This window comes from Amphiura filiformis, chromosome 11 (genome assembly GCF_039555335.1).
Source record: "Amphiura filiformis chromosome 11, Afil_fr2py, whole genome shotgun sequence".
Classification (NCBI taxonomy): domain Eukaryota; kingdom Metazoa; phylum Echinodermata; class Ophiuroidea; order Amphilepidida; family Amphiuridae; genus Amphiura; species Amphiura filiformis.
In genome coordinates this window covers 50,388,848-50,404,430 of record NC_092638.1, presented here as the reverse complement: position 1 = coordinate 50,404,430, position 15,583 = coordinate 50,388,848, and the positions used below count along the sequence as shown (strand labels likewise).

At 39.4% G+C, this 15,583-nt stretch overlaps 1 protein-coding gene across 2 annotated transcripts in view; it reads left to right on the top strand.

Moving 5' to 3' along the window:
• Positions 1-15,248, top strand: part of LOC140164962 (collagenase 3-like) — a 126,537-nt gene extending 111,289 nt beyond the window's left edge. For both annotated transcript variants that reach the window (XM_072188368.1, XM_072188369.1), the window contains exons 4-9: positions 189-493; positions 6,184-6,342; positions 8,181-8,290; positions 9,879-10,020; positions 12,134-12,388; positions 13,769-15,248. In XM_072188368.1, coding sequence (XP_072044469.1) covers positions 189-493; positions 6,184-6,342; positions 8,181-8,290; positions 9,879-10,020; positions 12,134-12,388; positions 13,769-14,013 — 1,216 coding nt within the window. In that variant the 3' untranslated portion in view covers positions 14,014-15,248. The remainder of the gene's footprint in view (positions 1-188; positions 494-6,183; positions 6,343-8,180; positions 8,291-9,878; positions 10,021-12,133; positions 12,389-13,768) is intronic.
• The last annotated feature ends 335 nt before the right edge of the window (positions 15,249-15,583 follow it).

The window sequence follows — 15,583 nt, the reverse complement described above, 5'->3', positions numbered from 1 at the left end:
TTTGTTGACGATGTATCTTTTTACCACCCACCTGACTTTAGGCGCTTCATTTAAATAAATTGAATGCCCTGCTGAAAAAAGGAGCGCTAACAACTTGAAAAGTCGAGAGCTTGAAAAGTCCCATTGTCTCGTCAAGCGGTCCATTCGTTATTGTCATTAATATCACGATTTTTCTGGTTTCGTTTCAGAATTTTAAATTATCCTCGTCGTGGGAACCACAAAGACTGGGAAGTACGAACTGTGATTAAAAGAGCCTTTGAAGTTTGGAGTGAAGTGACAACATTGACCTTTCGGGAAACCAAACCAGAAGAGGCTGATATTCGGATCGGATTCTATAGCGGGCGCCATTCTCTGGACAAAGATCACCCGATATTTGATGGCCCGGATGGAGATCTTGCGCATGCGTTTTCACCTAATGCCGGTTGGGGGAAAGTTGATGGTGATGTTCATTTTGACAATGATGAAGTTTTTACTATGGAAACGGGCAACAATGGTAAATATTTCTTTTACAGAGAGAGGTCTGAAAGTTATACTAACAGATTTTAATCTTTCCCCAGAGTAGGGCCACTGGGCCAGTGCACATAAACAGTAGAGAGGTGACCGTATTATGCAGGAACGGGTAAGGGTAATGGTTAGGGTTAGGGCTTCCGGCAAATACGATCATCGTCGCTCTCTAAAAGTTGGAAAAAAACCCAGTGCATCTGGCCGGATTCGAACCGACCTTCGTTATACTAGCACGACGTTCTAACCATCTGAGCCACAGAGGCACGATGGAGAAGTAAAGGTTCGAATGATGTTCGTCGCATTCTATCGGAGAGAGGTATGTGTGTGTGCTGATGCCCTTTAGAAGTGGCTCATGGCAGAAAGCTGCCGTGTGTATAATTGCAGTGGTGTGTGAGTTCTCTTGTGCATCACTGTGCTTGTGCACATTGCATGCTGTAAATGAAAACACAAACAGCAGCTATACACCCTGCGTCTGCTGGTGCGAACGTGACTGGATTGACAGCAGATGAAATGGCAAACACTAAATGGTGCAATTCTTACCATGGTCTAAATGTACATGTCGACTGCTCAGTGCCAGAAGTGGGCAAGGGCAATAGCTGCCCTGTGAACACTTGTCAATTTACAAAATGTACACACAGTATATTGCACTCATCTACACATGGCAGCTATTGTACTACCCACTTTTGGCACTAAGCAGTCGACATGTGCAGTAAAACCTTGACACTTTGCACTCCCAACATTTTTTTAAGGACTCTTCTTGTTTGAAAATCTTTTGACACTACTTGTCAGGCATACGCGGACTTAGATTTGAATTGATGTATCCCGCATGCTTGTCATCTAAATATCAATGACAACATATCAATCATTGGTTTAATTTATGTCATCAATATCCCCTCCTAACTTCCGACAATTTCATCAAGTATACCTGTTACCTCTGGGTGGAGTCGACAACATTATCCGCGCTTGTTCTTGCTTCATTGTCCTTTTTGATCTCAATTGATATAAACTATTTGCGACAAATTTATTTGACATTTTTGATGTTTATCTTTGTTAAAAACCACTAAACCTGTGTTGTTTCGCGATAACGAGATTGAAACCAGAATTGTTACACATAATATGGTAATATTTATCTGATTTAAAACTCGTGTGATTCACTCGCGCTTGATGCGTATCTTGTATAACTATGATAACCTACGAAGTGTCATTCAATATTAATGTCTCCATAAAAGTCATCGAAGTACGAAGTGTCATTCAAAATATTAATGTCTCCATTAACCATGTAAACCTCATAAAGTCATCGGAGCCTTTTGCCATGCAGGTTCAACCATGTTATCTTAGGATTAGTGTATAGGAGTACGGCTCTTTTGCTTTATAATTAGGATTAGGATTATTGTGATAGGAATGAGTCATAGATAATTTAATATGATTGATGATAAACTGTCGACAACTACCGGGCAACCTTGAGGACCAGTGCTTTTAAAAATCGCGCCAAATCTGAGGCAATATTTTCACATCGATCAGTAAAGTGCATGGTCATATAAACTGCAACCTCAAGGATGTCTATTCTTACCACTTTCTAAGGGACGCACCATTAGATTCTCAGGGGGGGCATGGGAGTTTGGGTCAGGCTGAATTTTTTTTTTCGCCGCCGAAGGCGGCTGAATTTTTTTTTTTTTTTCGCCTCCGAGAGCACCAAAAAAAAATTTTTCGCCACCTTCGGCGGCGAAGTATTTTTTTTTTCAATTTTAATGTAAATTTTTATACAAAGTTGGGTGGGAGAAATTTTTTTTTACTCATCAGTGAGGCAAAAACAATTTTTTTTTCGTCTCACTAGTGGGCAAAGTTTTTTTTTTCGTCTCACTAGTGGGCGAAGTTTTTTTTTTCAAAAAAACTCCCATGCCCCTCCCCCCTGGAAATCTAATGGTGCGCCCCTAAATGTACATGTCGACTGCTCAGTGCCAGAAGTGGACAAGGGCAATAGCTGCCCTGTGAACATTTGACAATTTGCACACAGTATAGACCGTTTCCTAACCTGCGTTTATTAAAAAAAACTGTCGTCACATCATCTGTAAGATTAGTCCTTTAGGTCATACAGGTCTAGCCTGGCTAAACTTAAACTCTTAAATGTATAAAATGTACACCTTGCACGATTAGCCCGGGACGATTAGCTAGATGAAGTTAGACGTGTAACGGCGACTTACGGCGTTATGGCTTAAGTCACATATACACATGTCCATTTATAAACATCTTTTAAACAACCAAAAATAACATGTGTAGCAAAGGTTCAAGTTTACAAGCATGGGGGGATGTGAGATAAAACTTGTAGAGGATTGGATAACACATTCAGCTAAGGTGTGCATTACAACTGGCATCCGAATGACCTTAATTCTATCGCAAAGGCTGAGAAATGAAAACCGTCATGCACATCCTTCCTAGGAATTTTGCAGCCGGAACCATTTTGTTTTACAGTGCCAATCTCAGACATTTGTAGCAAAATATATGCACAAATTTGAAATACATTAATGATATATAATATTTTGTTTGCCGGAGACTAATGAGAATTAGTGTTAATGTCAACATGATGCACTTATGGTCCATGGCAAGCCCGATTCGACCTTTGTGGCATTAAACCCAGTTAACAGGAAATTAATCCAGTAAATCGATTCAATAAAGCAAATAAGCTCATGCATTCCATCACTAACGGCAACCAGCTTCGGTCGATTACCCCAGCTGCAGCGTGTGTAAACTCTAATTTGCATAGAGGCTGTACGTGAAATTATTGATTGGCTCCAAACAAAGGATTTGAACCGGTGCACGTAATCATGGCGCAGTGCAGTCCATTCAATCAAATGTTGTCATCAACCTATTTGATCGCAGTGCATTGTTATGTGTGTGAGACGAACTGTCGCGGTTGATTGCAATCAAACAAACGATGTCTTATGTATTACTTTGTTCCGTGATGAAAATCGTGATGTTTTATTTAATCACTCTCGAAAAATGTATTTCTTTTGTAGGCCTATTACTTTGTTTTGTGATGAAAATCGTGATGTTTTATTTCATCACGCTTTAAAACAAACGATTTCTTATGTATTACTTTGTTTCGTGATGAAAACCGTGATGTTTTATTTCATCATCACGCTCTAAAACAAACGATTTCTTATGCATTATATTTGTTTTGTGATGAAAATCGTGATGTTTTATTTCATCACGCTCTAAACAATAATTATAGTTACATGCATTTCAAGAAAAAATCTTATTAAAACGGTAGGCCCTATGTTGTTTAGAAAAAATGTAGAAAGTGATGATGATGATGATGTCGATGATGATGATGATGATGATGATGATGATGATGATGATGATGATGATGATGATGATGATGATGATGATGATGATGATGATGATGATAATGATGATGATGATGATGATGATGTCTCCAAAAGTGTCCCGGTTTTTTTTTCTTGCCCTAAATCGTGCGTATCTATTAATAAGGCACTTCAATAATCAATAATCAGTCCCGTGACGGCCTCCACTAACTAGCTACTAACTTGGGTTATGGGCCCTGATTTTCATGTTCACTGTCACTTACTCATCAGCGAAGTACGACCCTTTGTCAATTACCTACAGTACCAAATTTCGGCATACTATTTAAAAAACTCATCATGATGATCGAACAGAGAGTACTTTAAATGTAGCTTGTACCGTGTGGCATTCTTCAGAAGTGAGCGGTCCGTTTACCAAAATTTTCGGTCAAATCTCCATTCAATTAACACGGGATTTGGCTAGCTATGCCTTGCCCTCACTCACTGTTTTACCAAAGTACGAATATTTCTGAACATCTAACCTAGCTGTAATTTTAGGTCATGTTAGAGAAATATATTTGCTAGAAGTTTTTGAGAGTACTTTTAATATTGGCCGGTTATTTTTCACACATGACGTTAACTAGGCAAATGCCTATCCTTTTAACGTGGCACGATTTGTAGAGGTCACAGCTCAATGGTGAGAGCACTGTGTATTGTGTATAGGAAAACGGACAGTAACTGCAGTATGATTAATGTTAATATTGGATCAGTTGACACTCGGCATTAGGATTATTAACCAAAATAATTTACTAATGGTTGATATCACTGCATAGGGCTAATAGGTGTATATAAAGCTTGTACACAGTGCTCAAATTAAACTTAGAATTATATTGCTAAAACTAAAAGTCTAATAATGTGACCTACTACACGAAATGAGCGTTAAGTCGCATGTTGGTAGTTTCGAGACACTCTGGCTACTGCGCTGGTGTTCTTTGTTTCGTACGCACCTGTTCAAGCAAGAAGTATGTCTATGTCCTTTGTGAATGGGGGCACAATGGGCCATTCACGCGGCAAACAAAGAACATCAACTCAGTCAGCCAGGATGTCTCGAAACTACCAACTTGCGATTTTATACTCATTTCGTCCAAGTATCATACTAGGTACTACCTTCTGACCTTGTGTCTTTATATGATCAAAGAGTTATCAAGTGATTAAAGATCTTTCGTAGTAACTTGAACGACTTTCTCCACATGTGCGCGATTTTTAACAAAATCTGCTCTACTACAGTGGAAAATGACTACCTCCATGTTCCTAACAAGTTACTATTCAATGTTACACAAAATAGTATTGAATGTGTATAAACAATTGAAGACCTGAGCGCAAGAAGACCGTAAGTCCACTTGGCCCCTCAACATGTATACACTAAAGTTGCGTATAATTTCGTATAGTTTGGTAATGTTTTATACATGTTTTGGGGCCAAAACAAATCTTTCACAACCTTTCATGATGTTTTCACCCTGGAACATGTATTAAACATAATAAAACCCTAAGAAACTATACGTATCTTTAGTGTATACATGTTGAGGGGCCAAGTGGACTTACGGTCTTCTTGCGCTCAGGTCTTCAATTTGGCACAGACGTTAATGTGAATAGGATTTAATGTTTCCATGAGAAGACCTTTTCAGAGGGTTGAGTTTTTGGTCCTCTAGCGAGTGCCATCCTCTGAAGCTCTCAACTATTAAAATAACAATAGGGGAACTGTCAGGAGTACATGTCAAAATGATGGACCAGGAGTATCAAGAGGGGACACTTTTGACACGTCCTTGGGCCAAATGACACTTCCTGTCCATCATTTTGACATGTATGTTTACCTATATGCCTACCTAGAGCAGGGATGTGAGAGTCTCACATCCCGGCCCAGAGTAACTGGTGATTTCAAATCTTGGAAGTTAATGTGGCATGTGTGCGTGCTCAAGTAGCACTAACATAATGGTGATGTAGACATGTAGTCTATTTCATAATGTGAGGTGAGACACGCCTGGTGATTTGGGCATCTGATGTCGGTATGTCATCTTCAAGCAAGTAGATATGTTCACAGACTGTAGAAAGATCTCCCCTGCTATATATTCTATGTATGTATACATACCATGTATTAAGTGTAAGGTTAGGGTAAGATTATTTTCAGTCCAAAACTATTACTAGTATAGGGTGCTTTAATTACCCGACACAGGTGGTCTGGAAATGGTTTGTCGCATACACGCCCGTTAAAGGATGGGCATTCCATCAACAACTTCAAATGTAACTTTATATCACAGTTGTAAACAGAAACAAATGTAACATTTCCACAACTAATTTTGTCTTTTTCCTTTTTCATTTTCAGCTGGCTATAGTTTTTTCCAGATAGCTGCCCACGAAATAGGTCACGCTCTTGGCTTAGATCACTCCGACGATCCTGGCGCCCTCATGTGGCCGCATTATCATTACATTCATAATTTTCGTCTGCCGAAAGACGATCTTCTTGGCATTCAGCACCTTTATGGTAAATATGTGTGTGATAGTATGTGTAAATTATGTTTTATATTTGTGACCGTCCACCACAAACCACCAGCCGCAAAGTTGACCCCGGTCAATTTTGTTTTATTTCGTGTTAGAAAATATATATCATAAGCTTTAAAATGCTATATCATTTGACTTCAAACGATATCCAGAAGCGGGGTTGTTTGTGGAACTTTGCTCCTTCAACAAAATGGTTCTTATTTCGGTTCTATACGTGTATTTCTTTTTCCATATTGCTGGTAATAAATATCAAACTGTCATAATCGGTCGGTTATTTCAAATCACCCCCAAGTCAACGAGGTTCTGGAATGTCCGCTCATTGTTATTGTTGGTTATTATACAAAAATACAATGCTTTGTAACCCACCACTTGAACAGGATTATAGCCAAAGCAAACAAAGACTAGAGCTATTTTTAAATAGCTCTAGTCTTTGTTTAAAAGAATTCTATATAGACACAGGTAGAAGCTTATTATCCTCTTCAACAATAGGATTATTGATTGGTTTAAAAGGTGTTTGACTGGCACTAGCAAAATGAGATACATGTAGCACCAACTTGAGGTACCTATGAATACGACCTTCACGCACATTTTACACTGTAACTCAGAATACAATTCAATTGGCCGACTTCCGACTTTACGGCTGGTTTGTGGCGTTCGCTCACATTTAATAGGCCTATTCTACATGATTATATCATAATTATTAATTTTCGGAATTAGCTCTATTTTGATTTAAATTAGTTATGAGTTATAAGGGCTTTAAAAATGATATAGAGTCCTTTGGGCCTTAGCACACATTTTAAAGAGCTTATCTTAATAATATTGATCGGCACTTCATAAAATGAACCCCTATGTTGATATTGCATTATGCTGGTTTCATACTGTCATTCCGCTTGTCGCTGAGCGGCGTGACGTATGCGCATTGCATACACCCCGACAGAATCGAGGCTTGTCATTGGCTGATACGTCAAGCTCCTTGTCGCACCTGCAAGCGGCAGGAAAGTCTGACATGGGCATTTAATATTCTTTCTCTGCTCCCAAAGGCTAACGTTTACTTGATACGTTGGGACAAGCCTTCTTGTCGTGTTAGAAAAAGACCAATCTTCATTACTGTTTCTTCCTTCGCCTAACAGCAGGCCCATGTTATTGTTGCAGCATAATTTGCCTTGCCCTTGCTAAGCGCGATATTTTCCCGGGATATTTTTTACCGGTCGAACTGGTCATGCTGGTGACAGCTGTAAGCCAGTGGTTCTAAACTGTGGATCGCGACCTTTTTGGGGTCACGACTTTTTTCAAAAGGGGTCGTGGAACTTGCGGGAGTTTTTATTTAATACCTTAAAGTGCACAGTCCATCGTATTGGTCATGCAACCACATGTTTGCCCATTTCAGCATTAACATTGCAAATTTGGGAACTGGTTCAGCGGGACGACGATCTGGAAATTGCCCGGGAAATTGTGTCCTTTTAGAAATTTTGCCCGATACGCCGCTGATAAGTTTCGTAAGTAACAGCATTTGTGAGTCGCGCCATATTTTTGTTATGAAATTTGGGTCACTGGAAAAGAATTTTGGGAAGCTCTAGCACAGAAAATACATCAGCAATGTTCATAAAATGATTAGCTCTAAATGGTGCTTTAAGAAGTCGAACCCACGACCGATGTATTAAAAGGAACAACACCTAATAATCGATCAGTGGCGGTGATTTTTAACTTGTGTGAGATTATGTTTGATAACACAAAATCGAAAATATATTTCCACTAGATTTTTCTTAGCTTAATTGTCAATATAACTGAATTTTCTTTATATTTTTTTTTCTTTTTACGCAGGGAAAAATGCAAATAACAAAAATGGACCAAGCATATTCACTGTCCAATCACCTTGTACCAAAGTTTTCGACACAGTAGTATCTATTGGTGGCGTCCTATATCTATTTAAAGTAAGTAAAGATTGGGTTATTCCAGTTGAAATCCATACACCCCCTATGGAAGATATGACCTTAATCTGAATTCCAAATTGGGCTACCTGAATTGACGAATGTATTTGAAATCTACATCTGTGTGGGAGATTAATAGTCTATAGTCAATATTGTAAGGGTGCTTAATTTTTTGCTACAGCCAGTAATTTTTGGATATGTTAAACACCAGAGAAGCAAAAAAAAAGTATTTGCCACATTTTTTATTTTATGTGGGCGGGGCCTAACCAGCCAATTCAAAATGGCCGCCATTTTCCAGATTGATTTATACTATATCAGACAGGAAAGCTGTCATACTTTTTGTATACTTTTTCAAATTGGGGGTACGCACCCCCGCACCCCTCCCCCCCCCCACCCGCACCCCACCCCCTGCGTACGGGCCTGATTAGTGCATACCAATCTTACCGGCGCTGTGGCTGTCAACTTACTCTCGTTTTCTTTCTCTGACTCTCTTTTTCTCTCTTTTCACGCGTTTCTCTCTCTCTCTCTCCCTCCTTCCCCTCTGTTCCCCTTCCCTCTCCCTCCTCTCTTCTTCACCCCCCCTTCTTTCTGTTTGACTCCATCTATCTCTCTCCCCTCATTCTCTGTTTTCTTATTCTCTGTCTTGATATTTTTTTATTTATTTTTTTATTCCTTTAGTATTAACCTCAGTTTTTTTTAACGGAGAATGGAGGCAAGACACTTTTCACATTATATGTTTCAGAAAATTTTCTTGGTATTCAATCATTCCTTCCTTTAACATGTTTGAAGAATAAATTTATATAGCCTCCCAGCAAACACAAAACTTTTCAACATTATACGGAAAAAATTACAAAAGGTTGCCACGTTTAAATGCCGGGTTATATAAAAGGCCTATAAATATAAATGATATGAAACGTTTTCATAACATTCAAAAACATTTGTTTGAAAACTTACTGCAAAATATTCTAACATAATATTATTTATGTTTTGACGAAATATTTGGCAAAAATGTTTGCAAAATTTTGACAATATTTTTAAAAAGTTGTAGTAGTGTGATTTCATACAAAATGTTTCAAACGTTTTCATTACCTTTATAAAACCAGACATTTAATGTGATTAAAGCGTTCTCACCAAAACCGAGGTCCAAAATGTAACCTGTTTAAAACGTTTTAAAAACGTTTTGTGTTTGATGGGTTAACATTATTTTAAAAACCTTGAAAATGTGTTTTTACATCAGAGCAAAATGCTAGGATGACAATTTTGTCCCTTGGTATACATTTTCAGAAAGTTCTCTCCAATAAATGACGACCTCTAGCTCCAATGCATTGCAAATGTTACAAGAGTGTTTTTACAAACTATAGATGGCGCTACAGCAACATTGCAACCCAGTGCAGCCAGTGAGGTCTGGATTTAGCTTAATGGTCTCCTATTCCCTACAGTCTCCAATTACCCACACTTACCCTAATAGCTCTGAAATGTTTAAAACGTTTTAAAAACGTTTCGTGTTTGATGCGTTAACATTATTTTAAAAACTTACTATGCATCGTGTCCGTTTTTGTCTAAAATAACGCATCTTTTTTCTCTCTTGCAGGGCTCTCGCTATTGGGAGGTCTGGGACGGTAAGCTTCTATCCGCAAATGAAGGCAAATTAATCAGGGATAACTGGTTCAAATTGCCTTCTCGTATTGACGCAGTGTACCAAAGGAAAGATGGCAAAACTTTATTTTTCAAAGGTAGGCCTTATGTAGATGTAAATTTGCATAATCACCCGTTTGACGCCTGAATACCAACTGTCATACCGTAAAACCTCGTCTACAAGCATATAGTGTGCTTCTGAGGAAAACTAAATTATTCCAGGTGCCATTATGGAGTTTGAGCAAATAAATTACAGATCCAAGCATATACAAACAAGTATTATTGTAAGGCCAATCTATTGCATTGGTATATTCATACTTGTTTCGTATTAATTAAGCTTTCATCAAAAACATTGATTGTATGCTTGTAGACGAGGTTTTACGGTATTTCAACACCAGTGAGTGAATTGCATTCAGTTCAGATTCAGTTTTTATGTTCCAAAATTCAACAGGCATAATCCCACACTTTATTACTGGGTTTACTACATCAACAGGTCCGTCATGTTTTCAGTGCTGCGGCATTATGGAATACCAAAGGTTGTGGTCAATGCCATCCAGGTGCTCTACAAAGACTCCAATAGTGCCGTTATGGTAGATGGCAGTATCTCAGAGCCTTTCCAAGTAACAACTGGAGTGCTTCAGGGTGATGTGTTGGCACCATTCCTGTTTATTATCCTGGTAGACTACCTTCTGATGAAATCAACTTCTGGAATTGACGCTGGAATTGTTACCTACCCACGTCGGTCAAGCAGGTATCCTGCCAAGATGCTGAATGACCTGGATTTTGCTGATGATATTGCCCTGCTGGAATCTTCCATAGACCGGGCCCAGTCACAGCTTACTAGGACTGCAACTGCAGCAGCAGATTTAGGCCTTGTAATCAGCGCACCTAAGACAGAATATATGACTGCAAACTGTAACGCCCAACCAGCACTTGAAGTCTATGTTAGTACCATCAACCATGTCACAGACTTCAGGTATTTGGGTTCCAAGATGGGCTCTAGTGTTGGAGACCTAAAAAGAAGAAAAGCACTAGCCTGGGCAGCTTTCTGGAAACTGGAACGCCTTTGGAGAAGCCCGTCCCTGCCAATCGAAACAAAAATCAAGCTGTTTCAGACAACGTGTGTTACTGTCTTTCTGTACGGGTGCGAGTCATGGGTAATTACCAAGGACATGGAAAACAAGATCAATGCATTTGCAACATCTTGCTACAGAGTCATGTTAAACATCAAGCGTGTGGATCGGATTCCAAACGAAACCATCTACAACCTGACCAACACCACTCCACTGGTTGCAAGAGTCAAGATTCATCAACTCAAATTTCTCGGCCATATACTGCGTCATGAAGATGGCGAGCCTGTGAAAGAATATGCGCTTTATATTCCACCACATGGGAAGAGGAAACCGGGACGGCCGCGCACACTGTACTTACAGTATGTCCAGCACCTCCTGGGAGATACTGAAGGGATGCTGCAGCCAAACAAAATTGTTTCGCTTGCCCAAGATCGCATTAGTTGGAGAAAGCTTGTAGTCGCCTGCTCCGCAGCCGACTGATGATGATGATGATTACTACAGCCAATAATTATACAGTCTCAGGTTATTCCCCCACCAACGGCAGGAAAATGCCAATTATAGGGATGGTCCATAGAGCCTAATTACTATATATTACTATTTATACTGTACAGGTAACAAATACTGGGTTTACTACAGTAAATATCCAGTCTCAGGTTATCCCCCCACCAACGGCAGGAAAATGCCACTTATAGGGATGGTCTATAGAGCCTAATTACTATATATTACTATTTATACTGTACAGGTAACAAATACTGGGTTTATTACAGTAAATATCCAGTCTCAGGTTATCCGAAGCGGGTCAAGGAGTTGGGTCTGCCTAACGCTATTGATGCTGCTGTTCCGATAGGCTCACGAAAAACCCAACAACGGCAGGAAAATGCCAATTATAGGGATGGTCTATAGAGCCTAATTACTATATATTACTATTTATACTGTACAGGTAACAAATACTGGGTTTATTACAGTAAATATCCAGTCTCAGGTTATCCGAAACAGGTCAAGGAGTTGGGTCTGCCTAATGCTATTGATACTGCGGTTCCGATAGGCTCACGAAAAACCCAACAACGGCAGGAAAATGCCAATTATAGGGATGGTCTATAGAGCCTAATTACTATATTTTACTATTTATACTCTACAGGTAACAAATACTGGGTTTACTACAGTAAATATCCAGTCTCAGGTTATCCGAAACGGGTCAAGGAGTTGGGTCTGCCTAACGCTATTGATGCTGCGGTTCCGATAGGCTCACGAAAAACCTTCTTCTTCAAGAAGACCATGGTTTGGCGATTTGACGAACGCAAGCAGAAAATTGATCAGGGATTCCCGAGACCTATTCGAGATGTATTCAAAGGACTACCTCATAGAATACGAATGGGGTTCACTCATTATGATGGTAAGTAAACGTCTAATGAAAGACAGAGATAAAAAAAAAAGACCAGTTTGCGTCTGACGTCATCTGTCAATCAAACTCGAGCGCGGGTTGTTTTACAAGTGTCGTGATGATATGAGTTGCTGAACACGGCGGTAAAACCGGGTGCCTTATTGTTAATTTTGCACCTTCAAACATACAAACCATCACAAAAGTTAGGTATTTATAGTAGGAAACTTTCTTCCGCGAAGGCAGCATGTCAACAATGCCTAGAAAAGTTGCTTTTTGCCTTGTAAAAGTACGTAATTTTTCGCCATTTACTGCTATTCCTTTTCTCCGATCGGCACCAGATAAATCGACCTTCCTTGTACGCGCTATTAACCAATCAAAGATCGTAGAGAATTTGATTGACAGTGACGTCAGACGCAAACTAGTCTTTTTATCTTTGTCTTCAATTATACCAAAAAGTAAATACCCTCCTTTATTGCGAGATAAAACTCAAAATCTATGCATCAAATTTAAAAACTGAAATAGCAAAAACAAACCCAGGTTAATTCTGCAAATTTTGATACCTCATTTGTCTGGATAAGGGACTGTTTTGACTCTTGTACAAGCTCCAAGGTATAATGGGCTGTGTAGTAATTATGAGCCCTGGGGAGGGTCAAATTGGGGGGGGGGACAAGATTTTTTTGGCCAGCGAAGGGGGGGGGCAAACAAAGCCGAGAGGAGGTAATCGATTTTTGGCATACATTCATGCGGCGCCTTTTAATTAAAACGCTCTAAAAGGCTTAGGAGAACAATACGGAAACGCTTATTGAACTGCAAATTTTCCTGCTCGAGTGCAGTGAGGGGCAAGCATATTTTGGCACGCCGTTGGAACTTTAACCCTCGAGTGCTCAAAATTATTGCACAGCCCCCTAACCAAGCGTGTGCTAGAGATTCCATGAATGGTGACTCCATACCTTGCATACGGGACCCGAATCGGGTACAGTATTCAGAGACCACCTTTGCCATGCATGCATTCCATACCTTCCAGTAAAATAGAGTTGCATAGTACGTGAGACCCCGGTGGTGTGAGACCATGAATAATGTTGTTTAGAATATCATCATGCCACGTTATTTTCCGTTTACTCTTGAGAAAAATACATTTTGGCAATTGTGTAAACCCTATCCGACTATCCGAGACTCAGACCCAGTGATTTTCAGGTTATATTCCTAAATCTGGAATCTTAGTGTATAACATTTAAATTTGCTAAACTCCATTTTGCTCAAATGTAAAGTGAGGGCGCTATGATAGCGTACAGCACGGGCCAGACAAGGGTAGCCTAAGCAAGGACGTGTACTAGTATTCGGTTGGGAAAATGCAATATATTAATTAATTAATTGTTTGCTCTTATTTTCCAGGTCATTCGTACTTCTTAAAAGGTGCAAAGTATTGGAAGATGACAACGCGACTCAAAACAGTAGCTAATGCCAAAGGAGAACCCAATGAATTCGGCATGGACTTTTTTGGTTGCCCGTCAAGAAAGTCGATGAAGAACGGTATTTTGAAATTGGAAAATCCAGACAATTTGGACATTGATGACGAGGAAGATGAATTATTAGATGATCATGTAGAATACACACATGATGCAGATTTATATGATTGAGTATTATTTATTAAAAAGTTGGTACTACATGTATGTTCTTTACACAGTTTAGAAAACAATCATAGATTTTGTTTTTCAAACTGCGGCATCTTAGTCATGTCGACCGGTATCCAATGAGTAACACTAGGATCCACAACATGCTCATCTATCAGGGCACAGTTCTATAACCCCAATACATTTGTACATTCATTGAATGACCTTTGAAGATTTGGGTATTAAAACTCATACTCTACAACTTGAGGTCAAATTTTGCGCTATGATTGTTTAATTGCGGTTGTTGAACTATGCCATTGGGATGAGGCCATTGTGGTCACACTGACCAGTCTGATGAGGTCCAACTAATAACTTGGATTAGATGGATAACAAATTGCTATTGTTTTAAGAGGACATGTGTTTCTCGCTGGGGTGACGTGGACTTCGACGACGCTATTCTGTCTAACATTCATTGGAGCCTCTCGCGCCGGACGCGATGTGAGGACCTGACTTCGCTTCACAACATGGTTATCTTTTCGAAACTGACAAGGAGGATATCGTGTGAATCCTTTTGGTTTTGGTTCTTGTGCTGCACTGTTGATCCCAAAGATGTAGAATTTGCTTATTGTTAGTCAGAGCCGAAATTCGGGTTTTATAAATGTGCATTTTGAGCTACATACCAGTCGTTATGATGCCAGCTGCTCCCCTGGCTGCTCCGCGCCGGGGGATACACGCCCAATTTTGAAGACAGACAATATTCTGGAGAACGAATTATCTTTAAACACTGCGTATGTTAGTTCTTAGTGTAATGCATTTCATGTGAATTTAAATGTGAATATGAGGATACAATAGTCAGGAAATTTGATAGGCCCTATAGAAAAAGAATTCTTGAGTGTCGGCACTGTAGACCCTATAACAGTCCTAAATGATGTACAATTGCTGCGAACTTACGTATTGCAACTTGCAAGTATCTGAAATGATGTCCAGCCGAACTCATTCTCAATGAATATGATGAATGACTTGTGCCAAGAAAGCAAGTTGACATTTGGTACGCCCTCTGTTGTTCTGCGATAAAAGCTGAAGCGTAAAGGACATTTATAGTTAAATTAAAGCAAATTAATGATACCAAAACTGTTATCAAACTTGTCAGCTCTTGCTTTCAGGTACTACAAGCTATACATAATATCACAAAAGTTAACATGTTAAAACAGCAAAGGTTTTGCAAGTTTGGTTTTGAAAGGATTTAATATGCTATGACTATTTTGCAACTGAGGGCGTCGTGGATATAAAGAGTAGAGTTAAACAAAAATAACTTTGGATTTGTTTCTATAATTATTGTAAAAAAGCATTCCTTGGATTGAAAATATTTTTGACATGCATCTGACATCAACAGACTCATGGCCTAATCATACCCTATGGTACTGATCCCACAGGTGTTCTGATGTAGGCCAAGTTTGAGTAATCACACAAGAATGGAGAGATTGCTGATTTTAAAAGTCCTAAAAATGAGCATCCTTTTACTGGAGGGTGGTTAAGCAGAATCAGTATGTGCTACTGTGCATCCACTTTTTGTCTGACCAGAATAGGGCAATTGCAA